Below are 27,421 nucleotides of genomic sequence, written 5' to 3'. Positions count from 1 at the left end.
AGGAAAAACTAAAAACACAGGAAGTTAAGCTTTAAGCCCTATGTCCCCAACATGGTGCCCCCAACCCCTTCCCTTTTGCTTGCCAAGGGCTTTGGGGAAGTGGTTGAGGCCAAGGATGGCCGTTCCCAGCAATGCTTCTTATTAGCCAACGGAGAGTGGATTGGCCTTGCAGATGTGTAAGAATGGTGCTTGAGCAGCTGCTGCCACCGCAACACAAGCAGCTTCACTGTATGACTGAAGGGAAGCCGTGGCAATGGTTTTGTGCTTGGCCACACCTCCTTCAGCAGCCATTTTGTGGCTATGACCATCACACAGTGGTAGAATTCCAGAGCAGGCCACAGGCCACCTTGGTGTCATGGTTAAGAGTGGTTGACTCGAATCTGGAGAGCTGGGTTTGATTCCCTCTCCTTTTCCACATGCAGCCAGCTGGGTGTCCTTGGGCCGTGTACATTTCTCTTAGAACTGTTCTTGCAGAGCAGTTCTCTTGAACCTTCTCAGCCCCACCTACAACACAGGATGCCTGTTGTGGTGAGAGGAAGGGAAAGGTGTTTGTAAACCACTTTGGAGCTCTTTTAGGGAGTGAAAAGCAGGGTATATAAAAAACCTCTTTTTCTTCAGAAACCCTAAGCTGTGTATTTGAACTGGAAAGTGAATCTTTACCTCTGGTAAAGCTGCAGTGATGCCCCTGATCTGCAGCATCTGTTCAGTTGACAAAAACTTTCAACCATTTCACATTTGGAAACCCAATGACTACAAGGCACAGACTGACCATAAAAACATTTTATTGAGTATTTAAAAGTTTCGGGAGAGGGGGTAGCTTAGGGGTAATTCTAAACCATTAAGAACATCTGTATGCCTTAACAGTGCGTAAGAGCTTATTGGGGGTCGGTGTGGCGTGAGTAAAGAGAGGCAAATTTGATACTCAGAATTTGAGTAGTCATTATTGGAGAAAGGGGAGAATCTTATTTGGGAATGTAGACCAAGTTCTTGGCACTCAGTTTAAACAAAAAAGAGGGGGGGGGGTCCCAGTCAACAGATAAGAATCTGAAAGCAGAAAAATTAAAAAAGATCGTGTAGTGCAGGTTTTGCCACTGTGTTGACACACACACACATACATCCCCCCTAGGTTGCACCCCATCCTGTATAGCTTTGTGTGCATAAGTGTCACTAGTGTTAAAAGCAAACCTTTAGTCCTTTTGTTACAAAGTGCAGCGAGGATGGACCCAGATGTCCCAAACAGTCATGAAAAAGTGAAAAATGAAAGGAAAAGGCCTCTTGGCACTGCCTCGGTCGTTGCGGACCCCCAGCCGGAGATTACAGGCTCACCTTCCAAAATGCATGATCAACAGTCACTCCCTTCCCTGCCTTTGCAACCAACAGTTCCTCTTTTTTTAATAAAAAATAATAAATAGTGTGTATATTTCATGCTGCAAAAAAGAGGGTGGGGAAATTAATAAAAAGTCACAGAGCTATATATGCTTATTTCCGTCCTATCAACAAGACACTCGGTATATCCTCCACGGACCCCCCCATTTCCCTTCCCCTGACTTCCAAAATTCACAAGCACGACCTACCAGAGTCCGGTCTTACAGAAGCCCTTGTTTCAAAAGGAGCAGGAGCTGCCCGAGCACGAGGCTAGTGGCCCTCTCCCGTCCGCTTGGGGGGCGGGGCTTGTGCAAGAAGCATCCCTGGGTGGATTGCTGCCCAAAGGAGGGTCAGATGCCAACCGGCGCTGGGCAACTGCCGTGTGAATGGAGTCTGCTCCGGGACGGTCCCCAGCATGCAGCGCGGAGCAGCCAGCTAGTTGTCAAGGCCTCTGGGTCTTCAGGACCTGGTCCCTGCTTGTTCCGTTTGGTCCGCCTCCTCAAAGCCGCCTTCCTCCGCTTCTCTGTACAGATCTCTAGTCGGGCCCCACTCTGGTCGGTAGAGTCATGCAGTCCACTGTCGGAGCTTCCCCAGTTCACTGGAGCTTCGTGCCCAGCTTACGCTGCCGGTTCCTGCAAGGAGGAGAGGCATCTTTGGGTGTTTGTGCTGCCCTGCCCAGCTCCCCTTGCCACGCTGGGGGCCCAAACAGGACAATTTTGACAGGGAGCATACCTCCCGGTCCATTCTGGGCCTGGCATGAGAGGCTGGCATTCGGCTCCCTCCCAACTTCACCCATTTCAACAGAATCACCCACTTTGGTTGCAAGCCAACAGCTGTAGCTCTACGGTGCCAGGTTGAAGATGGAAGCCTGCCAAGCCCACTCCCCCGCCCCAGCTTTTCCCTACTGTATGCTGCACAGAGAGGAGAGGCAGACGCATAAGGCTTCCAAGCCCCTTTCTCGGGCAGTGGACCAGAAGGCAAACAGATGGGGTGCATCTCCCCCCACCCCAAATACCTCCGGAGGCCTGCAAAATGGCACCTCGTCCCAGAAGCCACGTAAAAGCTAGCAATACTCCTTTCAAGGTAAATTGTCCTGAGCTGCAACCTGTGTTGTCAGATGGCTGCATGAAGAGAAATCACACTGGGGGTTCTGATGGTGAAAGGTGGATGACCAAGGGGGCTCCGGCTGCCAACTCCAGGTTGGGGTATTCCTGGAGACTTTGGGAGTGGAGGCTGGATATAAGGCCAGAGCCTCCACGCTCCACAGCAGCCATTTTCTCCCAGGGAACTAATCTAGAGATCCATTGTAAATCAGGGAGATCTGCCGAGAAGCCCAGAGCAGAAGTGGCTGCTTCTTTCGTGCTGCCACGAAAACAGGGGAGGGGCCAAATGCTGTCCATGGCCAAAGTGCCCCGCAGCCTCCCCAGGCCCGACAAGCAGGCCCCAAGCCAGTCCACAGCCCACCGCACTGGGCCAGGTCCCTCAGTGCCTCATGGGGCAAAACGTCAGCCTGCTAGAGACAGTAACGGACAAGCTGGACCGGGCCGAGTTTCTCTCCAGGTAGCAGAGAAATGGCCGGATCCCCATCGCAGTACTCGGGCTCCACACAGGTGCCCGATCCTGACAGAGTCGCAGTTCTGTGCCCTCTCCCCGTCCCTTTTCCTGATTCAGCCCCCAGCGCCTCCAAACGGGCCCTGCTGCAGTCAAGGAACGGTTCCGGACGGGAAGCAGCCGGTGCGTGTTTGACCCGGATCCCCGCAGGCAGCTTCCCATTTTTTCTCTGTCATTTTCCTCCAGCCCTTCCTCTAACAAGCTCAGGGCGGCAGATACGACTTCAACACAACTGCAGAAGTCAGGCCAACCTGAACGCAAAGTCAAACAGTGAGTTTCACGGCAAAGTGGGAATCCCAACCCCAGTCTGACCCTCTAGCCCAGAGGCATCAAGCTCACTTGTTACGAGGGCCAGATCAGACACAAATGTCACTTTGTCAGGCTGGGCCAGGTGGGCCATAAGATGGAAGGGGATATTTCACCACTGACTGTGACTCGCACCCCTCCTCAGTAGAGCGTCGGGCCCCTTATGGGTGCCAACTCTGGGTTGGGCAGTCGCTGGAGATCTGGGGGAAGACCCTGAGGAGGGCCTGCATTAGGGAGGGGCCTCAGCAAGGGTCTATCACCCTAATGAATTACCTTAATATCTGAACTGGTTTCCTTTCACTGACCAAAGAGCCCTGGATGGTCCGGTTCCAGCCCGTGGGCTGTATGTTTGACATGTCGGCTCTAACTCAAAAATACCTCTCCAGGTACAGACAACTACAATTTTTGGTGTTTAAAAATGCTGCCATGCAAGCGACTGTGGCCTGAAATGCTACAGGCCCAATGCAAAATTTTCCCGACAGCCAGGTTCAAAACTCTGATGGGATGTTACATGGCAAGGCCTCCTAATACCACAAGCAGAACTTATCACATCCTGGCAGCAAGCAAAGCAAGCAGCTTCTCCCTCAGCCGCAGGCCACAGCAAAGGAAAGCCTGGTTTCTTCCACAGAGTCGTGTCCCAGGAGCACAGGAACTTGACAAACACCCACCATGGGGCCTGGAAGGCTATGAGAAGGCTATGGCACATGGGCAGGCAGGGGGTGGCGCATTTCCAGTGAGTCAGGCACTTTTACGGTTTGTGGGAGAGCTCTCAGCCTGGTCCTCACCTTGCTTCTGCTCTGGTGACCGTATATTCAAACCACAGGATATTGGGGATGAGGCTGGTATCTCGGATTAGGAAGAACTCTGAGACAGGCCTGGAGGAGCCACCGATTTGGCAGGGGAAGGAGGGAGAAAGAAAAGACAATATCAGGTATATGTTTACAAGACCATAGAACTTGTTACTACACAATGACCCATTCTTGTTACTTGTCTTTGCAATTTATAAATATTAACATCAGTAACCTGTGATCCAATTTAAGGAGCTGATATGACACCATGACAAAATACACCTTTAACAAAACAGAGTGTCCCTATGTTCAGAGAGCTGGCCCTGCTCTCCAAGGAGCCCTACACACAAATGGAGTTGCTTTAACCACAGACCTTTGGCCAAGGAAGCATCCCTATTCGGAATCAGGCCTCTGGGCCATGTAAATCCGTCCTGCCTGGGAGGGGCTTTCCAAGGCCTTGGGCAGAGGAGAGGTCGGTAAAATGAGTACCCAGCTTGCTGGGGGGCAAACGGTAATGACTGGGGAAGGCACTGGCAAACCACCCCGTATTGAGTCTGCCAAGAAAACGCTAGAGGGCATCGCCCCAAGGGTCAGACATGGTGTTTGCACAGGGGATACCTTAACCTTTAAGTGAATACATAAAGTTCAAAACACTAGAAAGACAATTAACATTTATTAAAACCAGTTTAAAATCATTTAAAATGTCTCTTTGAATTCCATTGCCGCAGCAGTATCTGAGCAGCTGCCTATGGATATTTCTCATTTATTCTCTGCAGGAGGGGGCCGACTCTACCGTGTTGCTAGTTATTGGACCCAACTTGTTGCCTGGCAGAAGAGCTCTGTCTTGCAGGCCTAAAGGTCTTCCAGGAGCTCATTCCACCAGGTGCGCGCCAGGACTAAAAAGGCCCTGGCCCTGGTTGAGGCCAGACATACCCTCTCAAAGGCCAAGGATCACCAGCCTGTTCAAATTGGCTGAGCGCAGTGCCCTTCGGGGGGTCTACTCAGTTAGGTGGTCCCTCAGGTATGTGGGGCGCAGGCCACATGTGGCCTTTTAAAACTAGAACACTGAACCAGATCCGGAATCCAATCAGGAGCCAGTACAGCTGCTTAAGGACAGGCCTGATATGGGCTCTCCTTTGTGCTCTAGGGGGACCCTGAGCAGCTGCACTTTGGGTTCACCTGGCCCAGAAGACTTTGTTTCATTTAAAGAAACTAGGTATTTGTGGACTGCTCCAACAGTGATCCTAGGCCAACATTCCTGTCCCCCGAACTGTGTTACGTTTTTGCCACATTGATCACTATTTCCCTCACAAGAGAAGACCGAGGAGAAATAGGAGTTAAGCAGTTCAGCCCTCTCTTCATCATCTGTTATAATTTCACTTTCTTGTCCTCGCAGTGGTCCTATGGTGTCCCTATTCTTTTTCTTGCTTGAAAGATAACTAAAGAGGCCTTTTTTATGTTTAGCATTTTTTGCTAGGCTAAGCTCATATTGAGCTTTAGCTTTTCTAACACTCCCCCTACAATTATTGGTTATTTGTTTATACTCATCCTTGGTAATAAGGCCTTCCTTCCATTTCCTAAATGACTCTTTTTTTATTCCTCAAATCATTTGACAACTGCTTATGGAGCCAACTTGGCTTCCTTAGGCTCCTTCCATCCTTTCTTCTCAAGGGAATTGTTTGTGATTGAGCCTTCAGTATTTCACTTTTAAGAAACTCCCAGCCCTCTTGGACTCCCATCTCTTTAAGTCTTTCTGACCACGGGACTCTATGCAACATACCTTTAAGTCTGTGAAAATCAGCTTTCCTGAGGTCCAGTCTATACGTACAACTACGTAAAGGTTTTCTCTTTCCCACAATTGAACATTCCAAAAGCACATGTCCACTGCTACCAAGTGTGCCCACTACTTCCACCTCATCCACCAGTTCTTCCCTATTGATGAGAATCAAGTCTAAAATAGCAGAGCCCCTGGTTCCCCTCTCTACTTTCTGGGAAATGAAGCTGTCGGCAAGACAAGTTAAGAATTTAACGGTTTGCATTTTTATCAGAATTGGTCTTCCAACAGAAATCTGGGTAATTGAAGTCACCCATGACCACTGTTTCCCCCTTTTTTGAAAATTGTGTTATAGCCTTGAAGGTTAATACCAAGATCTTGAACCTGATCCGGAAACAAACTGGCAACCAGTGTAGCTGCTTCAGCAGAGGCTGAACATGGGACCTCCAAGATGATTTAGTGAAGACCTGTGCAGCTGCGTTCTGTACCAGCTGGACCAGCTGTAACTTCCAGGTCAGGGACAAGGGTAGGCCTGCGTAGAGTGAATTACAAAAGTCTAACCTAGAAGTGACGGTTGCATGGATCACAGTGGCCAGGTGTTCTGGGGGCAAGTAGGGCGCTAGTAGCTGAGCTTGACATAGGTGGAGAAACAGGGAGAAACAGACCTATCCACTGGCAATATGATAAATAAAGAAAAATGTCCTATTTTTGTGGTTTTCCTTGTTCCTTGACTTCTGTCAAAACAAAATCCAGGTAATCTCCGTTTCCAGTTCTTTCATCAGTGACAAGTCCTTATATGTTAATAGTATAATACTGGCCACAGGCTCACATACGTATGGGGATACCAGTCCATATTGACATGTGGGGAACACGTCTGTATTGACACCTGGCTATGAGTACTCAGCCTGCTGGGGGGTAAACGGTAATGACTGGGGAAGGCACTGGCAAATCACCCCGCATTGAGTCTGCCAAGAAAACGCTAGAGGGCGTCACCCCAAGAGTCAGACATGACTCAGTGCTTGCACAGGGGATACCTTTACCTTTTTAACAGAGAACAGCCAGAAAAATCAGACTGACTAGGTGAGCATGTGTAGCTAAATAAAAGGATTCCACAGTAAGTTATTGTTCCAAAATGGATTACATTCAAGTTAACATTTCTTCATTTACCTTTGAATGTATACTTTTGATCCAAATAAGTAGGTTAATAATTTTGTTACATTTTGGCTTAAGGGGTGGCCCTCTTTAGGCACTGGGAACGCTAATGCGTTCCCCGCCTTAGAGAGTGGAGTGGTTTCAGAACTAGAATTATATGAACAGGCAAATGACAACAGCAACTGAGAATGAAGCGCAAGACAAGGCACCCACCTGGACTGAATCAAGACACAGGTTTCCATGGCTGATTTCTCCACGCCTACTTCCCGGCTGCATGACTCACCTAATCCAATCATGCCCGCTACTGCCATTCGTTCACCTGCTGTTGTCATTTGGCACCACAAATCGCTCCACTTTCCAATGTATAGGACCAATGAATTCCCATTCTAGCTGCTTCTGAAGAAGTCTACACTGACTGGGGGCCACTGCCAGAGATTCAAGATACCCAGATTTGGGACCCGATCTGGACTGATTCGGCTTCGGTGTCCAAAGTGAATGGCACCATTGACTTCAATGGAAAATCTGGCGTTCCCACCTTTTCCAGGGTGGGGGTTTCAGTTACAGCCTCCAAATTTTCAGGGTAGCACCAGGAGGTTCTTCCCTGACCCCTCTCCAAATTTCACAACGATTGGACCATGGGGTCCACGTCCAGGGGTTCTGAGGGTGCCCCCATCTCTCCACTGGAGAGCCCATCCCTGATGTTCACACCTGACGCCTACAAGCACCCTTGGTAGGAGGGTCCCAGAGAAAGTTTCAAACCATCCATTTGCCTGCATGTATTGATGGGAAGGAGGACTCACCATGCAGCTATCCGTGGGAACAACGGCGTTAAGATCTCCTGTGTGATGACAAACCACAATCCAGCCATCATGCTTCCCACGACCCCTCCGTAGGTGACTTGGCTCCAGGTGTGGTACATCAGGTAGACTCTGTGTGGCCGGTAATGGAGGAGAGGGATCAAGGAGAGTACATCAATGTCACATGAACACAGGAGGCTGCCTTGTACTGAAACAGACCCTTGGTCAACATCGTCAGTCTGGCAGTGGCCCTTCAGGGTCTCAGGAAGAGTCCTTCGCATCTCCTACTGGCAGATCCTTTAACCAGAGATGTCCCTCCCTCCTCTGTGTGAACAGCCGGCCTCCCCGGTTCTCAAGAGTCCAACAAGGTGGCCCACCCATCCACCTGTGCAACTTCAAGGGCCCTTGCTTTGTCTGTCGGTGTTTTATGAATGATGTCCTAGGGGGGAGCAGAGTGAACAGAGAGCACTCGATGGCCCCTCTACCTTTTACGGGGACATCCTTTCAGCGACAATTCCAAAAGCTGACCTGGCAGCCTCCTGCCTGCCAAACACAAGCTCTTATGACAAGTCCAGGCCCCTCCCCTCTATTAAGTTGGCAACATTTAGGGCTGGGTTTTTGGGTTGCTTTTTTAAAGTGGAACATCCATTGATTTCAATGACTTTAGCCACCTTACCAAATGGTCTCCAAGTTCCTCACATTCAACAACCCCTCTGGCAACAGATGCCTGGCAACTGTAGTTGGCACACAGAGACCTACAGGAAGGGATGATCCTCCGGAGATGTAGGGTTCCAGGTCACGTAGAGCAGGGGTAGTCAACATGTGGTCCTCCAGAAGTTCATGAACTACAATTCCCACGAGCCCCTGCCAGCATTTGCTGGCAGGGGCTCATGGGAATTGTAGTCCGTGGACATCTGGAGGACCACAGGTTGACTACCCCTGATGTAGAGCTTTAAGAGTCATAGCTAGCACCCTGCATTGTTCTTGGGAACAGGCCAGCAGCCAATGAAGTGCCTTCAAAATGGACCATAGGCATTCCTTCCTTCTAGCCCAACAATGACTTGGGCTGCCACATTTCTGGACCAGCTGTAGTTTCTGGGTCCCTCCCTATTGTCGGAAACAAGATGCTGGACTAGATAAACCACTGGCCTGAACCAGCAGAGATGCTCTCATACGGGATTGGAGAAAGTCATTCTCTGTCCACAACTCTTCCCCATGATGGATTAGGAGCCTCCATTCCCAGAGGCAGCTGGTAGGGCACAAACCTCACCCTACTTGTGGGTTTTCCATCAGGTAGCACCTTCCTGGAAACAGGCCACTGAATGTGGATGTTTGGACTAATCCAATGGGGCTCTTCTGATGGAAGAGAGCTACTTTTCCTCGCCTCATCTTTACACCCAAACCTCCCATTTTAGGTATTCTTAAAAGGCTTTATATAACAAATGCTGTTGTCCCTTTGGTTAATAGCCCCATGGCTTTGATGTCACTCAAGCCAGACCCTGAATCCAGGATCCCTTGGAAGTCTACTTGGTTTTTTGTTTGATGTGCATTAAAGTTTTGTGTTTTTCTGTAAGCTGCTTTGGGTCCTTTTCAAGAAAAGCAGGATATAAACATTCCTCCATTACACCCCTCTAAGAAGCTTAAGATCTGTTTTGAACTGTTGTGAGCCACCCTGAACCTCCTGGAGAAGGGCAGAATTCAAATGAAAAAATAAATCAATTGGAGAGGGGCTAAGCAGGGCTGACTGCCCTTCTCCAGCAGGGCTGGGATCTGAACCCAAGTCCAACTCACTATGCCACATGGCCCCCACTGGCTCCGGGCCCCAACCTGCACATCTGTATCCCAAAGGCACTGGAGAGAAAGAAGGACGCCACACCTGCTGTATGAGACTAGGAAGGCCACTGTGAGGAGGAAGACTGACAGGACGTGTCTCCACAACAAGTCCAGGAACCTGGCGTTGTTTGTTTGGTGCATCCTAGGAAACAAGGAGACTGACCTGAAATAGCGGACTCTCTCCATAAGCAAGAAAATCAGCAACCCGTGCCCTCTGATTTAAGGTGACCCTGCTTCCCTGCAACCTGCTATTCATTTCCAACTCCTACCCAAGGGGCAGGCAACCACTCCCGCCCCCCAGGCCTGGCCACAGCACAGCTGAGAGTTCCCTGCACGCAAATGCACACACACACAAACCCTGAGTGTTCTGTGTTGAGTTCTACCTCATTTGAAGAGAATTTTGATTCCTGGGAGCGGTTTTGGGGAGCCAATTTATTTTTGTGCTGAAAACACAACCCCCAGTCTCCAGCTGTTATGCCACACAGGCACAGCTAGCTTTTGCAGCTCCTTGTGCAGTGCCTTTTTAAGGTGTCCACTTAAAGGATACCTGGAGCATATAGTGCAACACGAGGAGCAAGAAGGCAGCGAATGCGTGAATGGTGCAAGTACGCTGATCAAGGACATTTTAAAATTTTTAGCTCTTCCTTTATGTGGACTAGAAACTTGGCTTTTAAAAAACAGCAATGTTTCTCAGCTTGTCAATGTTTTGCCACTATGAACGGGAAGGGCAATGCATCATCAAAAATACTATGGTGGGTTTTCCATGGCAAAACAACAACAAAAAAGGCTTTTTTCCAAGACTTCTTGTGATGTTTCCTGCCATGCATAATACCCCTTTGTCAAAGAGCCATTATTGAAGGACTCTGAAGCAAACGGAGGGTGGCCTGGGGTTTTTGCAATCAGGCTGCAACCAACTTACAGCCACCCCTTATGGGGTTTTGAAGGGAAGAGACAAGCCGAGACGGTTGTGTGTGGCCTGCCTTGGCATCGCAACCGGGACTTCCTTGGTGGTCTCCCATCCAAGCCCTAACCAGGGTTGACCCAGCTTAGCTTCTGGGATCTGATAAGATCAGGCTAGCCTGGGCTATCCATGTCCAGGCAGAAGTGCCTACATGAGGAAATAAAAGGCCATGAAACCAAAAGGAGCTATTCCCACCATGACTGAGCACAGAAGGGGGAAGGAGACGTAGAAGAGATGAGAAAAGTCATGGGAATGGTGGGAAGGGCCAAGCAAAATCCTGCCCTCTCACTGGCGCTGTACTTGCCATCTGGCCTGCCTCTGGAATACTAGCCCACAGTATTTTCAGGTTATTTTCTGCCTGCTACCCCAAAGGACTAGAGACTTTTTATCTCTCCACATCAGCTTCTGTAGACAGCCGTGCCAGACTGAGAGGGCAGAAGTTGCCGGGGCTCACAAGGAACCATGGGGAGAGTGCCGGGAGCTCTCCAGACCAAACACAAGTTCAGATGGATGCGAACAATGCGGGCCTCCCAGGCTGCAACCCAACCGCTCACTGCCTGCCCCAATCAGAAGAATTATTGGGGATCACCAACCGTCTGGTAAATTCACCGGTTCTTCAAATTAACTGTTTTCACTGATTTTAATTGTATTGTAACTTAACTGTGTTGTATTTTAACATTGTTGTAAACCACCCCGAGGTGGCTGTGCCAATAGGGGCAGCCTAGAAATTTAATAATAGAGGCCATAGTGCATCTCTGCTGAATCCTCAAGCTCAGCAAACAGCTTCCTACACAAACACACACACACAAACACACCCATCCTGAGCCTCAGCGGTCCCGCCTTACAGCAAAATTCTCCAACAGGACTGACCAATGAGTGCTGAAACTGAGTGAGTGGAATGGGGAGGGGGGGTCTCCTTTCTGTATGGCCCAGAAAGGGGAGGGACAGAGGAGTTTGGGCTGAGAATGGCCTTGAAGTTTTACCCTCAGCTTAAGGGTTCTGGAAGGCAGGACAGGGGCTCAGAGAAAATGCTTTCCTTTCAATCCTAATTAATCCTCCAGCCAGGACTGCTTCACAGGGATCTCTTATGAAGCTTACTGTATCCTGGTCACATTGGTGGGGAGGAATAGAGCCAATCTCAGCCTCCCTGCCAAGGCTTTAGAAGCTGCTAGGGGCACTCCAATGAGGTCCTATTCTGTCGTGAACATGTTGATGTTCTCTTATTGCTTTGAGGGTTGCTGGTTGTGGCCGAGACCAGGCCTACCTTGTGTTCCAATGCAGGTCTGTTCTATTTTGGAGCTAGGAGCTATGCAGTTACAGTGACAAGTTCGTCTCCACCCATTCCCAGCTCCCCATTTAACTACTCAACTATCCTCAAAAGGTGGGTGACTTCTGTTGGGGGTGGGGGAACAAAAAGCAAGCCCCCTGGAACATTCCCCAAGATCCTCTCTCCGTCCCCAGTTACTCTTTCTGGATGTCTGGGGGGGCAGAAACTGCTCCCAGTGGACCCATGCCATTGTCTTGCTGACAATTAGGGGTGCCAGACCTCTGCTGGGGCCGGAGGGGGGGAACCCAACTTCGGCATTGGGAAAGACCCCCCAAAACAGCCTCCCTCCGGGATTCCCCATCCCATCCTGGGACCAGGAAGAGTGCCCCAACCTGGAAGTGACATCAGCATGTCAGGGTCATGGGGGGGGGAGCTCTAGGTTTGGGGCAAGATTTAATAGTTTGAGGCCACATTTTTACCATAGAGCTGGCATTGTAGTCCATGGACATCTGGAGAGCCACAGTGAGTTTTCTCACAAGCCAGAACGGTGGCATCAGCCCAACAAGCGCTCTGCTGGGTTCAGGTAAGTATGTGTGTGTTGGGGAGAGCTCCTGGAAGCACCGCCCCCTTCCTCACCAACATTGAGGTGGCACCTGGCAACCCTCATGACAATCGAGATTTGCTATCAGAAGGAGGGATATAGCATACAGATGTAGGAGGCGTTGTTTGAAGCTGGTTTGTCTCATAGGAGTTTCTTTAATTAATGGATCTTAAAACTTGGAATGGACCTTTATTGAGTAAAATATAACAGAGGGGACATCTACTGCCTTTACGCCCTGCTTGTGGTCTTTCCAGAAGCATGTGGCTAGTGTGCAAAGGGCTGTAGAGGAGCAGGAGACTTATGGCGACCCTGGAGGGCTTTCAAATTTCAAGGCAAGAGCCATTCAGAGGTGGTTTGCCAGGGCCTGCCTCTGCATGACAACTCTGGGAGTCCTTGGTGGTTTTCCACCTTCCAAACAGTGGCCAGGGCTGACTTGACTTAGCTTCTGAGATTGGTGAGATCAGGCTATCCAGGTCCAGGGCACCTGCAAGAAATAGCTGGACTAGATGGCCCTTGGCCCAATTCTTTCCCTTCTATTTGGCCTCAGAAAGAGTTCAAAAGCAAAAGAGAAAGGAGCAACTGCCCACGCCACAAAAGGATCTGACCTGCCTCACCCAAGAAGAGGAGAAACACCCTTCCCAGGTCTTGCCTCCAAGAAGGTGGTGAAATGTTAAAGTAACGCGCCTGCTGGGAGCTGGGCTTTTCAAAACCACACCGCCTTTGATAGCAAAAACCCAGAGCACAGCCCCGGTCGATACCGTAAGGGAAAAAAAGATTTACCTTAAGTAGAGGAAAAGAAAAGAGTACACGGAGAAAAACCACATGAACTGGGAGTGGCTGGAAGGCATTGCGTACTTCGAATGCACTGACAGATGGATTTCTGAAAAGGAGGAGAAAGAAGATATCGCTTATTCATTGCAGTCTTCATACCCAAAATGTTCTAAGCCAGCTTCAAAGATGAAGGAACAATGAGATGATCCAACTGACAAATACACAGAAGCAAGAAACCAGCCAAACAGGGCAGCAATGGCAAACTATGCTAGCAATCAATCCAACGAGGGGTCCCCAGCAGGATGCCTCCAGCTCCCAGGGTGCCAACAGACACCTTTCCTGTGGGCGGGACGAGGTGGGGCTTTGGCCCAACAAAGGCTCTGATTTGTCCTGCAGCTTTTAAAAAACACCATTTGGGCAACAGCTGCCTTCACAGTATGAGGACCAAAGGTGAGTTGCAGCAGCCATTTTGCAGCTGCCCCCTGTGTCCACAGTCAGACACAGGCTCAAAAAGATGGGGGGAAGGCTCTCGATTAAGCACTGGACCAAAAGCAGAGGGGACAAAAATGTTCTTGGATGGCATCTGAAGGCCAACGAACAAGGGACCAGAGGGACTGCTGGAGGGGAGGCCCAGGAGGCCTTGGGCCCTGCTGCTGTCAAGGACCCTTTAGGTCTTCACTAGTTGAAATCCACTCTGGGAACAGCCAACGGGAACAGACCAGGAGCCAATTAAGCACTCGCAAAATTGGACACGTGTGATTTTGCCGCATCTGTGTCAGCAGCTTTCCTGCAGCCTTCTCCCGTGTGAGTCTTCACAGGCAGACACAAAGGTGGCTGAAAGAGGTACAGGGTCTGACTGAGCCACCTCCTGTGGGCACCCTTCCCATGGCATTTTGGGTGAAAAGGCAGAAAGGATGCCAACTTCCTGTCACCTGAAGGCAAATGGCCTACTCTCCCACCAACGCAAGGAGGAGCCTCTGTAGAACTGGTGTTACAGGAGCAAGGACATTACAGGCCTCTTTACTGTACCCCGGAAGCCGAGGAAGATTTCTCTTGTGAAAACCCATCAAGGTGGGCAAGGGTGGCCACGCTTCACTCCTGGCCGCAGCTTTCCCTGCTGGAAACACTCTACCTGCACAAGGCCGTGGTTCCCGAATGAGATTCTTTATGAGCCAGTTCACACCTTCGTTGAGGAGCAGCCCCCCCAAGAATGAGATCTGCAAAGAGGCAAAAGGGGTGAGGACACTTAATGCAGGCAGATATAGGAGTGCCATTTAGAAGAAACGTATTCAATGAGCACAGACTTCTCCAAATCAAGAATCAGACCAGAATAGCAAAAAAGAACAACAATATTACATTAAAACTCATAGAAAGGTCCCATCCTTCCCCGAAAGCTAGAGCTCTCCCTCCCACACACAAAAAACAAACAGGCATAATAACACTTCCAGAATGGGCTGCAGTTGGACTTGGGTGAGACAGTGATGGGAAAAAGACTGCACAGGAAAAGACCGCTAAGCAGCCGAGCACATGTCTCATGTCTGATGAAGCCTTCGGTTCAGTCCCTCCCAGCTCTTGAGAGGGCCCCCAGTCAAGCACAGCCCCCCATCACTTCTCATCTGTTAGAGGCAAAAGTGGAAAAGATCAAGGGCAGGGGAAATCACATCTGCGTAGGACTTAGGGTTCACTTTCCCTTTAAGCCAGCCATTCTCAATGGGGGCCTTATGACCCTCTGGAGGGCCCTGGAACAACTGAAGGGGACCACAGACTAAAAAATGTGAAAAGGGGAGCCCAAAGGGTTTATGAGGGGCCTGGTAACAGAACATTTTGTCATCGGTGATTGCTGGAAAGTCTGTCAAAGGAAAGAGAAAGGAATCATGTAATCCTTTCCTTTGTGTGTGCTTGAATCAATGCATTCAGGGGAAAAAATGAAAACACGTGTTTCTTTTGGTTTTAAATTTTGGCTCATGTATATATAAGAGAAGGTACATCAAGTATAGCTAGTTCGCTCTTAGCTTCGGCCATTTCTCAGACTAGCTCACTGCATGAGCATCAGATAGATGTTTAAAATTTAACTCCGTGCAGTGTTTCCAATATGTCAGAATGTTTGAGTTTTCTCCGTGTTAAATAATAAATGATTCTCTGTCTATCAGTTTGCGTTGAGTTGAATCCTTGTTTGATGGGGTGGGGGAGGCTTGGAACCAGAGAAGAGCTCCTAAAAGGGCCATGGCCCTTTTAAAAGGTGGAGAATGGCTGCTTTAAACTGGCCCCAAGCTGTCTTAAAAAGATGTATTTCCAGCCTTGCAAACAAATGGCAGGTGAGTAAAGGTGGAACTCCTCCAAACACAGCCAAGCCCAAACTCGAGCATTCTTTGAGGAGCATTGAAGAACATCTGCCAGTTTGGGCTGGACTTGGATGGGCAAGGTTACAGCAGCACATCAGAAATCCCGCTGAATCTCAACTCCATTTGCCAGGGGGAGGGGGGGATAATTTGTTTACCTTCCTTGAGCTAATGGGCTGGAGAGGGATATAAATTTTTAAAATCTATCAATCAAGGCAAGAGCAGAGATTGCTGCAGTGCTGGCCTTTTGCTTAGAAGACTTTTAAAGGAGAATTAGACCTATTCCTGGGGGACAGGAACATCAGTGGACATCGAGGTTGTGTGTTCCATGTTCAGAGGCAATATGCATTTCAGACCCATAGGCTGTGTGGCAAGGACACAGGGCAGCTTTGGCTTTCGTGCTTCCACCTGTGGCTGGTCACTGTGGGAGACAAGATGCTAGACTAGAAGGATTCCTGGCCTGAGCCAACAGCTCTTCCTCTTCTGATCTTATTTGAAATGGTCTAAGTTTACAAAAGCTGAGGTTAAAGGAAGAGTACCATGGGAATTGCTGCCGGTATTACTGCAACAGTGCAATGGGGCTAAATTTTCTAACTCTGTGGCAATGGGGAGGTGAGGGAACAGGACGAGACGGGCTACCAACCTAAAAGACATGCCAAAATTCCCAAGGTGAGGGACTTACCGTGTGAAGCTCCCTCTTGAAAACGATGAGGGTGACAAAACCAACAATGACGAAAATGGGGCCAAGGCTGACGTAGGCAAGAAGATGGCCAGTGAGGTCCCCTGGGGGGAGAGACAAAAAGATCAGGCTGGGCCCCGGGCACACTTCAACTTATAAAAACTTTTTCTTATGTATTCAGAAAGCAGAAAAGGAAGAACCAAAAATATTACCTATTACAGAACTATTCTAAAAAAAAATTAAGCTGCCATTTTTGAATACAGATCTTTTACCTCATTAGATATCACACTTCATGTACTGCATTTCCCACAAAGTTGACATTTCTCCTCCAAGGTTTACGTATGCAGTCTGCAGAACAGTTTTGCTTCTTCCACAATTTTACTAATCAATATAATCTAATATTGGACTCCATTTCTGTCTAAAATTTGAAACTGACTTGTTGTGCATCAAATACGCAAATCCCATATTTTGTCTGTTTGTTAGACCATTCTGTAAAATCTGGCAAAGATTCTTTTTTTCTATCTTGCTGAGTAGAAGTTCCTAGCAGCTGTCACCATATACCTAACAGGCTCACCATACAGTTTAATGTTACTTGGTATCATATTCAATAGGGTAGATTTTGGATCCAATATAAAACTGGTTTTCAAGATCTTTTGCATCTCAGATGCAGTTCAGCATTCCGTAACGACCTTCACGCCATGCACCCTTTGCTTATTGTAGCCATAAGATGTACCAAGGCCACGAGGCGTAGAGGGCTGGAAAAAGAAAAGGATTGGATGCATGGGTCCTGACCTGGGCGGCCCAGACTGGCCCAATCGCATTAGATTTCGGATTTCCTAGTTAGCACTTGGATGGGAAACCTCCAACAAAGTTCAGGGTTGCTGTGCAGAGGAAGGCGAAGGCAAACCACCTCTGCTCATATCTTGCCTTGAAAATCCTATCAGGGGTCGCCGTGAGTCGGTTGCACCACCAGATGCAAAGTTGGCAATTCTTTCTACGAAGAATCAAGCCTTGGACTGAGCCGTGGCTCTTCAGCCAGTTGCCAATAAAGAGGGAGGGGGCTCACAATAAGGGGGCCTTCCAACCCAGGGTACGGGATCCTGAAAGCTACAAGACAAACGCAGACCGGCCTCGAGATTCAAGAATGCTGTTTCCTGCAGCAACCCTGTTGTCGAGAATGACTAGTTTGGGCAGCGTGGGGGGTCCGGAGAAGGAGCGTGAGGACAGGAGCGGAAACCTAAGAAAGGAAGATACAGAGGAAGAGATCCCGACAGACCCTCTTTGGATACGAAACTTACATAAAGTGATGTGGGGAATCAGTTCACCAGGGGTGGGGGAAACGGTAGCACGGGAGCAGTCAGTACCAACGGGGAGAGCAAGGGAGAAACCCAGGGCGGGGCGGTGGCGGAGAGACACGGAGTCCCGGAAGGGCGAGGTCCTCCTGAGAAGCCCGGAGGGTGGAGACAGGGGCTAGAGAGGCTACTTAAGGAAGCGTCAATGAGGAGACGGGGTTGGAGGTGTAGTGAAGGAACTACCCTGAACCCAGGAGCGGGAGAGAGAGTACCGACTCCGTTCTGAGACGCTGTTTCCTATAGATAAAGCCTTCTAGTCCCGGGTCTCCCTCACGAACAACGTGGCGGGCCCGAAGCATGGCAAAGACCCTGCGGACCCTGACCCCTGCATCAGCCATATTGGATAATTCTGGGCTTGGCCAACCTTGAAGAGTCTGGTCTCACGGAGGGGCCCCAAAAGAGAGGAGCAGAGAAGCAGCCGATGCAGAGAGAACTGGGGGACGGAAGGAGAGAAAGGAAGAGATCCTGCCTCAGGGCATCCTCTCAGCACCAAAAGCAAGCATGAGGTTTACCACAGCAGCGGAGCCAGGATACAAAACTGCAGCCAAAGCATGACCGGGAGCCCAGACCACATCCTTCTCATACAGACGCTCCCACCACCTCGGCCACCGCCATTTCCTTCGGTGTGTCGGCTCAGGGCCGCCCTGCTTCTCGCACAGGCAATCCGCCACTTCGGCTGCACTGCTGTCTGCTCCTGCTGTCAATGGAACACGAAAAGGAGGCTTGAAACAGCCCTTAGTCCTGGACGGCTTGCACAAGTCCAACAGGGGATGGCTCTGGGCCTGGGGCAACGTCCGCCTCGGTGGGGGAACATATGAGGCTGCCTTTGAGACGGAGTCAGACCACTGAGCCCTGAAGCTCTCAGGAGCCAGCAGGAGCTCTCTGGGGGAAAGTCTTCCCCAGCACTCAGTTGCCTGAGATTCCTTGGCCAACAGGTGCTCTGAAGTGGCCATGCTCACTTGCATCACAGACACTCACCCCTCCCACCGCATTCAGCTGGGCAGAACAAAGAAAGAAGAAAAGCAACACTTGCAGGAAGGTGCCAAGAGCTCTTTGCCCACTGCTTTGCCCACTGACAGCAAAAGCAGTCAGGAAACTAGTGCTTTCCCTCCCGCTGGTCATGTGCTTCCTTCCTCAGACTGAAAGCTTAACCACAGGGCTGCGGCCTTCTTTCATTCTATGTGCCCGGCTACCACATGTCCTCTAAAAACAACAGGGGAAGAGGGTGTCTGTAGGATCCATAAGAACGCTGGAAGTATGAGGACGGATCTGTGTGAGGCTCAGCGAATTCCCCCTTGTAGAAAGGTACAAACAGAACAGAATCTTAGCACAAAGGCCACCATGGCACACCAATGGCTATGTGAGAGGGACCAAGGACTTCAACCAGGCAGAACACCGCTACAAGGGCAGGGCCCCCCCCCACAAGCCAAAACCAGGTCCCCAAGAACCTTTCCTAACCCCTCGAACTGCAGAATACCCCACTGATGTGCCCCAAATGTCCATGAGTCAGGCCAAATGTATTAAGGTGTGCATGTGTCTGAATTTTGAAATATGCAGAACTTAGAACTTGGACTGGAGACTTTATAAATGGGGGGGGGGGATAATTTGGATAATTTGCAATAGGATGGGGTTATTTTTTACCTCTCTGTTGCTATGTTTCTTATATTGTGTTATTGGGTTTTAATGGGGGATTTTTGGATCAGAACCTGTTTTGTAACCCACCATGAACTGGTTTCGCCAGGAGTGGCAGGCAATAAGTCCAGTAATAAATAAAATAAATTACAAGACACCACATCTCAGTGCTGAAGCATGTGTCTTGCGTGCAGAAGGCCCAGCACTTAAGTTAAGCAGTTATCATTTCCAGCCCTACGGAAACTTTGGTAACACTGTTGGACGAGATGCTTAGGTCAGTCCATGTTAGCTGGTCAGTGGCCTCCCTTCTTATAGAATCATAGAATCATAGGCCATCTGGTCCAGCCCCCTGGTCAACGCAGGATCAGCCCAAAGCATCCTAAAGTATCCAAGAAAAGTGTGTATCCAACCTTTGCTTGAAGACTGCCAGTGAGGGGGAGCTCACCACCTCCTTAGGCAGCCTATTCCACTGCTGAACTACTCTGAATTTTTTTTCCTGATATCTAGCCTATATCGTTGTACTTGAAGTTTAAACCCATTACTGCGCGTCCTTTCCTCTGCAGCCAATGGGAACAGCATCCTGCCCTCCTCCAAGTGACAACCTTTCAAATACTTAAAGAGGGCTATCATGTCCCCTCTCAACCTCCTTTTCTCCAGGCTGAACATTCCCAAGTCTCTCAACCTATCTTCATAGGGCTTGGTCCCTTGGCCCCAGATCATCTTCGTCACTCTCCTCTGTACCCTTTCAATTTTATCTACATCAATTTTATCAACATCTGCAGGGGTGGCCAAACTGTGGCTCTCCAGATGTCCATGGACTACAATTCCCATGGCTCTCCAGAGGTCCATGGACTACAATTCCCATGAGCCTCTGGCAGGGGGCTCATGGGAATTGTAGTCCATGGACCTCTGGAGAGCCACTCTTTGGACACCGCTGATGGTCTCAGAGACCTGCATTCTCCAGGTAATAATCTGGCGTCTAGTAAAAAGTCAGTTCTCTAACGTTGCCCAGCGTTCCCTCTATTTCCCCCCTTCTGAGTAGAGCAGTTTACAGCCTGAACAGAACAGGCCATGCAAGACCATTTTGTGGCTCCTAGCTGCTGAGTGGGACTTCCTGTGCTAAGGAGCGGCCATTCATGCCACTGCCTGAAGGGAACACTGAGGTTGGAGGAGGGGGGTGTCTCTGAGATCATCGAAGCTGAGATCCTCTTGTCTACTAGACCAGTCCCTCTTTCTTGACCAATGTACATCTCACATTTTGACAGCACTCAAGTGGGAGTTGGGGGGAGATAGCTTGTACTTTGGGAAGAAAAGAGCACAGAAAAGACACTCATGGTTTTCAGCCAGGGGGAAAACACACACCTTACAGTATTCAGGATAGCAACTGGATAAATGATTTTTCAGTCCAGTCATTCCACTGGACTTCAAGAGGGATAATCTTTACAGACCCTGGCAACACATTGTCTCTGAATGGCTGGTTCCTCCCTGACCCCCATGGCGAAAGATCCCCCAACCCCGGCTCCCTCATTTCTTAGTAATGATTCCTTCCTGGATGCCTGTCTTCCCAATTAGCTCTGATCTCTCCAGCTCACAGCTGCAGCTTTGTTCTGACGGAAAGAGGCATCTGGCAGCCTTTGAATTATATGCAATCTCCGATTCCAGCCAATCCTGCAGTAATGCCATAGCCCTGTGTGTTTTGAGGGAGAAACAAACCTTGCACAAGCCAGTTGTTTTTTTTCCCCTTAGAGAAAGCATGGACATTTGCCTGTCCAAATACATTTGCCTGTTCTGAGTCCATTCATCGCGGGGGGAGCCGAGGAACCTGGTGGGGCAGTTGGTTCCTCTCCCAACCACTGGAAAGCCCACAGAATACCCCCTGTGGCTCTGGAAGGGTTACCAATTAGAGCCAGTGTTGGGAAGCCCATCTTTGCACTCATGAGAGCTAGAAACTTTGGAGGAAAGACAAGAAGTCTTGTGTGGCCAAACCCTGGGCCCAATGCCACATCTTGTATTTCTGTGGAAGGCTTCATGGGCAGAGGCTTTTTATGCAGTTCCAGTTGCCTCAGGGAAATTGTCACATGGCCCGCAAAAGGCATGGCTTCACATTCATTGTTGTCGAGCTTCTGACTGATTTGCGTTTAAAACCTTGATGTGAAAGAACCCCAAGCTCTGACAGAATCTGACTTGGATAACAGCTGCAAGAGGTAATTCATCAAATTAGGGCCGACTAGCCCCTTATGAACCTGCCTGACCACCACCGTCATCTCTGGAGGCCCTGCTTTAGATGCCCCCACCTTCTGAGCTTAGGCAGACGGGAAAGGGCCTTCTCGGTCATGGCACCAACACTCTGGAATTCTGCCTCCAGGGAGACTCATGTGTCCCCTTCTGTGGCTGCCTTCTGCCATTAGGCGAAGACTTTTTTGTTTTGTTTGGCATTCCCTCAACAATCCCTCCCCTTCCTAACCAATGTTATAGCTGCTGTTTTAAAGCTGTGTATGTTTTTTAATTGTTTTAATGATTTGTGTTTTGAAAGGGTTGATTGTAATGGTTTTAAAATGCTAGTTTTATCATAAAAAAAAATCAGTCCAAATTTTGAAAACAAATTCATAATAAATCAATCATGCCACACAAGCCCCCATCAAATGAACATTTATAAGAAATCAGAAATGTTCTCATTTAAAACACATATAGGGTTGCAGAAAGAGACATACACCTCATTCCCGGTCCTGCCCCTCCCAGTTCATTTGCTCTTGAACCCACATCCAGGGACAGACAGCTCATGCCACACACTGAAGAAGTCAAGCCCCTTGACTGAACTTAGCTAAAAACAAGCCAACACACTACTAGAGGGACTAGGGAATGAGCTGTAACCAGCAAGGACCCTGGTGCAAATTTTGCATTTGCCTGGGGCAGGCTCTCTGCCCTCTGAGACTCAGTTCCCACCTACAAGACGACTTTTGATCCGTTCCAAAGGTTGCTGAGATAAGGTGCGTGAAATGCTGTGGCCACTCCAAAAAAGTGCTGAGTAAACAGCATGTGGTTCTTGGAAGCAGCACAACTCACAAACAAAATAGGGGCTTCTATATACTTGCAAAATTCCCCAGGAATAAAGTATGCCTTTGCAAATTAACCCAAAGGAAACAAACAAACAAAGAAACAAAAACAGCATGAGGGAGGACTGAATATTCTTCGGGAGTCAGAGAATACCGCCAGTCATTGTAAGTACCCACAGGGAGGAGGGACAATGAGCTTTCTAAAGAATTATTAAGATCCTGGAAGATCCATCCTCTCTTCTTGCAATTCCCTGCCGGCACCCAGCTCGCCAAACCTGGAGATAGAACACACCCTGAGACACCAGCAGCCCCGCTGCAGAATCCCAACCACATTGAGATGGTTTGCACACTGTGCCAGGGCATCTGCAAAACTGATGGCATATTGAGCAGGGATTTGGACTAGACGGCCTGTATGGCCCCCTCCGACTCTATGAGCCTGACAGTTCTAAATAACGTGGCAAATTCCAAGAAATTAGTACCACAAGCCACCAACAGTGGAAGAGAATCCACCTCTTGAACTAGCGGTCCTGTTGAGTTTCATTTTGATTAGTGGGAAGGGAGAGTTCTAATTCTCACTGTGGCTGCCCCCTTTATTTTTATTTATTTTATTTATTACATTTATATACCACCCTTCCCGAGGATTCAGGGTAGTTTACATGAAAAGTAACAAGAACAGTACATCAAACTCAGTGGTTATAATGAATGAAAGGCAACAGTAATAATAATAACAGAGAAGTTAACATTTCAACAGAGTAGATAATCCGACAGACCCATGGTTGGTCAGCTCAGTCATGTGGGTTCAAGGGAGGGAGGTTCAGGGGCCCAGTAGGTGCTGTTTAGCTCCAGTCGACTTCAGCCAAATGCTTGGTGGAGGAACTCCCTTTTGCTGTGGAACTATTCTAGTTCCATCCGGGCCCTGATCTCCTCTGGGAGTTCGTTCCACCAGGTGGGGGCCAGGACAGAAAAGGCTCTGGCTTCTGGTTGAAAAGCAGATCTGATGAATGCAGTGCTCTTCAGGAGCATTTTGAGAGAAGTGGTCCCTTCTTTTGTTTATTTTGCATATAACTTTCTTGCTGAGACTCAAGGTGGATTGCAAAATATAAAAACCAGTTCAAATTGTGCCCCAGGAATTGCCACAATATTGTGTGGAAACACTCATCAGAACAACTACTATGTGGTCTTTAAAGCAACTGCCTTGATTTTTAGAGCACTGGCACTATAACTCAGATGTACTATTTTAGCCAGTTCGCTTCCATTTGGGAATCTGTATACTGTTGTTGTCATACCAGGGCTATGGGGGGAACAAAGTGTCATGTCTAAAAAAAAGGGTATATTAATGTTTTCTTAGAACACATTAAATGCACATCTAACAGCAGGTGCTTCCGGACTGGTCTTAATGGGACATGTGTCCAGCTGAGTGAGTCCCATCCCCAATATGAAATGTGACTGCATAGTAAACATGCATCCTGTTAAAAGTAGCATGGTATAAACCAGGGGTGGCTAAACTGTGACTCTCCAGATGTCCATGAACGTGCCAGCTGCTGGCAGGGGCTCATGGGAACTGTAGTGCGTGGACATCTGGAGAGCCACAGTTTGGCCACCCCATAAACCAACAAATAATCTGCATATTTGGGCGGGTGCATTCGTGCTTCATGCACAGAACACATGATCCCGTGGTTCATAATTCAGGACCTGAAAGGCAGGGACTCCTCATGTAGATTGAGGGATAAAAGTCTGAGGGATCACTGTGGCAAACTGAGAGCCTGTGTGGTGCAGCAGTCATGGCGTTGGACTAGGACAGGGGTAGTCAAACTGCGGCCCTCCGTTCGGTGGCAGGGGCTCATGGAGACTGTAGTCCATGGACATCTGGAGGGCCGCAGTTTTACTACCCCTGGACTAGGATTTGGAAGGGGCACGTTTGAATCCCTGCTCCACCAAAGAAGTTCACAGAGGACCTTGGGCCAGTCACACACTCTCAGACTGAGCTACCTCACAGGGTGGTTGGGAGGATGAAATGGAAGGAAGGATACCAGTCTTCCATGATTATTTGGAAGACTCATGACCCCTCTTCCCCTTGGATATTTCCAGGAACTCTCAGCATTCTGTGCCTCCTGGAGAATAGTCAGCTCTCCCACCATTTCCTTTTCGTTCATTTGCAAAGTCATATTATTTTTCTCCATCTCTATTTGGATCCCCGCGCTGGGGAGAAAGGTAGGCTATAAAATGAAAAAAACTAATTCATGTTTTCAAGACTCTGTAGGTTCAGCAACGGAGAGAACAAAAATAGCAGGAAGGATGCTAGAGATGACTGTTACTGCCCCACACAACCTTTTGTACACCAGAGTCACTTGCCTAATGCCCCACTTGCTCTTCAGACCACATAAAAAGTGGCTTTGCAAACTTTCAAGTGCTCTGCTGTCTACTTGTTGGCCTAAGACCCTCCATTTGAAAGAAAGCAGTGAAACTGACTGGGTTGTTCAGTGACAGGCCCGCCCTTCCCGTAGGGGCACTCAGCTACAATCCTTTGCAGCTAGCCTGTTGGCACAAAGAAATCCCAGCTTCGTGCAGGAAATGTGAGACGAGGGAGCTAAATATCAAAGCAGGATAAATAATAAATGTGATTTTCCTTTACTGCCACAATGCGTCTAATATGCTTCCATAGTGGGGAGAGTGGAGAGATAATGCTAGGGTGTTATCATGCCCCGCCCTAGAAGCCCTGTTTTGAATACCTGCCAGGTAGCTGCAATTCTGCACTTGCTCTGAGGGTCTCTTTCTTTCTTTCTTTCTTTCTTTCTTTCTTTCTTTCTTTCTTTCTTTCTTTCTTTCTTTCTTTCTTTCTTTCTTTCTTTCTTTCTTTCTTTCTTTCTTTCTTCATATTTATCAAATATAAATGGGCAATGCAAACAGAACAAACGGTTCAGGCCCAGCATAAATGAATCTTTAAATTCTCAAATTCACAGTAACACACTATGATTAAAGTATCAGATGGTGCTAGTAAGCTCCAGACTGCTGAACAACCTCTGAAAATGAAGCTTAAGACAATACATCCACCTGGATAGAATAGGTTTCCTGATTTCTCCACACCTACTGCTCATCTACATACTATACCTAATCCAAATCACGCCTGCTATTGCAATTGGCCTACTAATGACATTCAGCATCTGAAATCATGCCACTCTCCAAGGTATAAGGGATGATGGACTCACATTCTAGCTGCATCTGAAGACTCAGTGTCTCAGGAAAGCTCCCCTGACACAAATTTTGTTCATCTTTGAGGTGCTCCTGGACTCTTTTCTGCTGCTAGGCTTCTAACCCAAACCCTTCCACTTACCTTCAAATCCTCTATTGTCTTAACTGTTTGGGGTTGTCTGCAATGAAAGTTTGGGTGGGCGCCTTCTCTACCTTTCTAATCTCTCCCAAAAATCCTCAGAAGCATTGTTGATTCTCTTCATCTTCATGTACAACAAATGAAACAAATATCTGTGCATCGAAACTTGGACTATGGTTGCCAACTCCAGGCTGGGAAATGCCAGGAGATTTGGGGTTGGAGCCTGGGGAGGATAGTTTGGGGAGAGGAAAAGATCATGGGAAACAGGTAAGTGACTGAGCATACTCACTAAATAATGAGTTTGGGGAGCTGCCATGTATCATATGGCAATGCAAATGCAAGAGGGGAATTTACCTCTGAACTTGATGAATATCAATTTCCCAAACATATCCTTCTTCTGCCCAGTGCTCACTGCAATTGTATCATTTCCCTCCAATGGAGAATCACAGCTTTTGGTTTCACATTTTTTCCCTTTTCATCTCGTCCTTTTTCTCTATGATCTACTCAGGACTAAGAATGTCACATGTGGCTTCTTATCTCAGAAAGCTATTTCATTGTGTAAGAAGTACTACAACGACATACAGAGAATCCCCAAAGGCGCGGAAAGACCCCCAGGGTTGGAGGATGGTCATACTTGATATACTCCTGAAGGTTAATAAGTTTTAGAGAATAATATAGCTATATTGAAGCCAAAAGACCATTGCCAAATGGCTCAGCAGATTCAGGAGAGACAAGATTTCATCATGCAGAGCTGGGCAATGGAACCTGAACTTCTGAACCTGTCTTGTCAGAACATCCGTCCATCTGGCTCAGTATATCCTCCTTCAACTGTAAGCAGGTCTCCCAGGGTCTCAAGCAGAGAAGTGTCTTTCCCTGCTGCCTGGGATCCTTTGGTTGGAGATACCGAGATGAACTGGAAATCAGCGTACAGCATACCAAACCATGGCTCCTCCCTGTTCCACATCAGGGGGCGAAATACTATTACCTGTCCTCTCGATTGCTGATGGTGAGACCTCCACTGTCCAGAGGGGCAGCAAGCTGGACATGGGGGAAGCAAACAGCAAAGAAGGGGCACTGCCTTCAGGCCCTGCTTGCAGAGGCACCTGACCAGCCAGGGTTGGAAATAGGACTCTGGGAAAGTGCAGGTTCAGTCTGAGCCTGCCAGACTGGTCTACTATTTTTGTGGTAAGATGACAGGGGTGTGTCATGAGACAAGGCAACCCCAACAAATGGGAGAAACTGCAGGCCAAAAAGATGAGGCTCAGGAGCAATCGCATTCAATTGTTACAAGCAGATCCTTGAGTTACCTCCTCTCATACACTCCCCCTCCCCAGCATCAAGACTCTCCAGCACAGCAGCCTGCAGACTGGCTAGGCAAAGCCCAGGGGTGCCACGCATGCGTCCTAGCTACACGAGTAGCTCACTATTTGGCAGGCGCGCCACCGTCCAACTACGCATGCGCACTGCTAATTCTCTCGCACCATTCATCAATGGCTCACTTTCTGGCGGCTCCCACCCGAACCCTCAGGACCACCCTGAAGTCAATCTCGGCTCAGAAACCTGCCTAAAGCCGACTGGTGAGGACCGGGCTCACGCAACGCCGAAGTGCGGACGCTTTACCTGCTGGATACTCGACGTGAGTGAGAGACACCGACTTCCAAGGAGCGGAGAGCGAGCACTCTCCGACTGCGGCCATCTTACCCGGATACCGGGCCGGGCTGCCGCGGCCAATCGGATTACACACACGGGGCGGGGCGGCCAATGGGCGTGGGCGATGGAATCGACTGAGCCAGTCAGAAAGCTCGGCAGGTG

At 48.8% G+C, this 27,421-nt stretch overlaps 1 protein-coding gene across 1 annotated transcript; it reads right to left on the bottom strand.

Moving 5' to 3' along the window:
- Positions 1–765: 765 nt before the first annotated feature.
- Positions 766–27,421, bottom strand: DOLPP1 (dolichyldiphosphatase 1). Its single transcript, XM_077305406.1, has 8 exons — positions 27,230–27,421; positions 16,248–16,348; positions 14,359–14,443; positions 13,236–13,335; positions 9,670–9,768; positions 7,797–7,925; positions 4,068–4,157; positions 766–1,997 (listed from the first exon to the last, which is right to left on the bottom strand). Exons 1-8 carry the CDS (start codon positions 27,303–27,305, stop codon positions 1,961–1,963), a joined length of 717 nt encoding a protein of 238 aa, XP_077161521.1. The 5' UTR covers positions 27,306–27,421; the 3' UTR covers positions 766–1,960.

This window comes from Paroedura picta, chromosome 12 (assembly GCF_049243985.1).
Source record: "Paroedura picta isolate Pp20150507F chromosome 12, Ppicta_v3.0, whole genome shotgun sequence".
Lineage (NCBI taxonomy): Eukaryota > Metazoa > Chordata > Lepidosauria > Squamata > Gekkonidae > Paroedura > Paroedura picta.
The sequence above is the reverse complement of the archived record's forward strand: the minus strand, read 5'-3'. Positions and strand labels throughout refer to the sequence as shown.

Excerpts from the sequence above, each read along its gene's own strand:
- DOLPP1 (XM_077305406.1), bottom strand. The coding sequence starts at position 27,305 with ATGGCCGCAGTCGGAGAGTGCTCGCTCTCCGCTCCTTGGAAGTCGGTG. Across the intron at positions 7,926-9,669 it reads TTCCTAGTCTCATACAGCAG|AGTCTACCTGATGTACCACA; the intron begins GTGTGGCGTCCT and ends CCGGCCACACAG. Across the intron at positions 4,158-7,796 it reads TTCCCACGGATAGCTGCATG|GCCTGTCTCAGAGTTCTTCC; the intron begins GTGAGTCCTCCT and ends TGGCTCCTCCAG.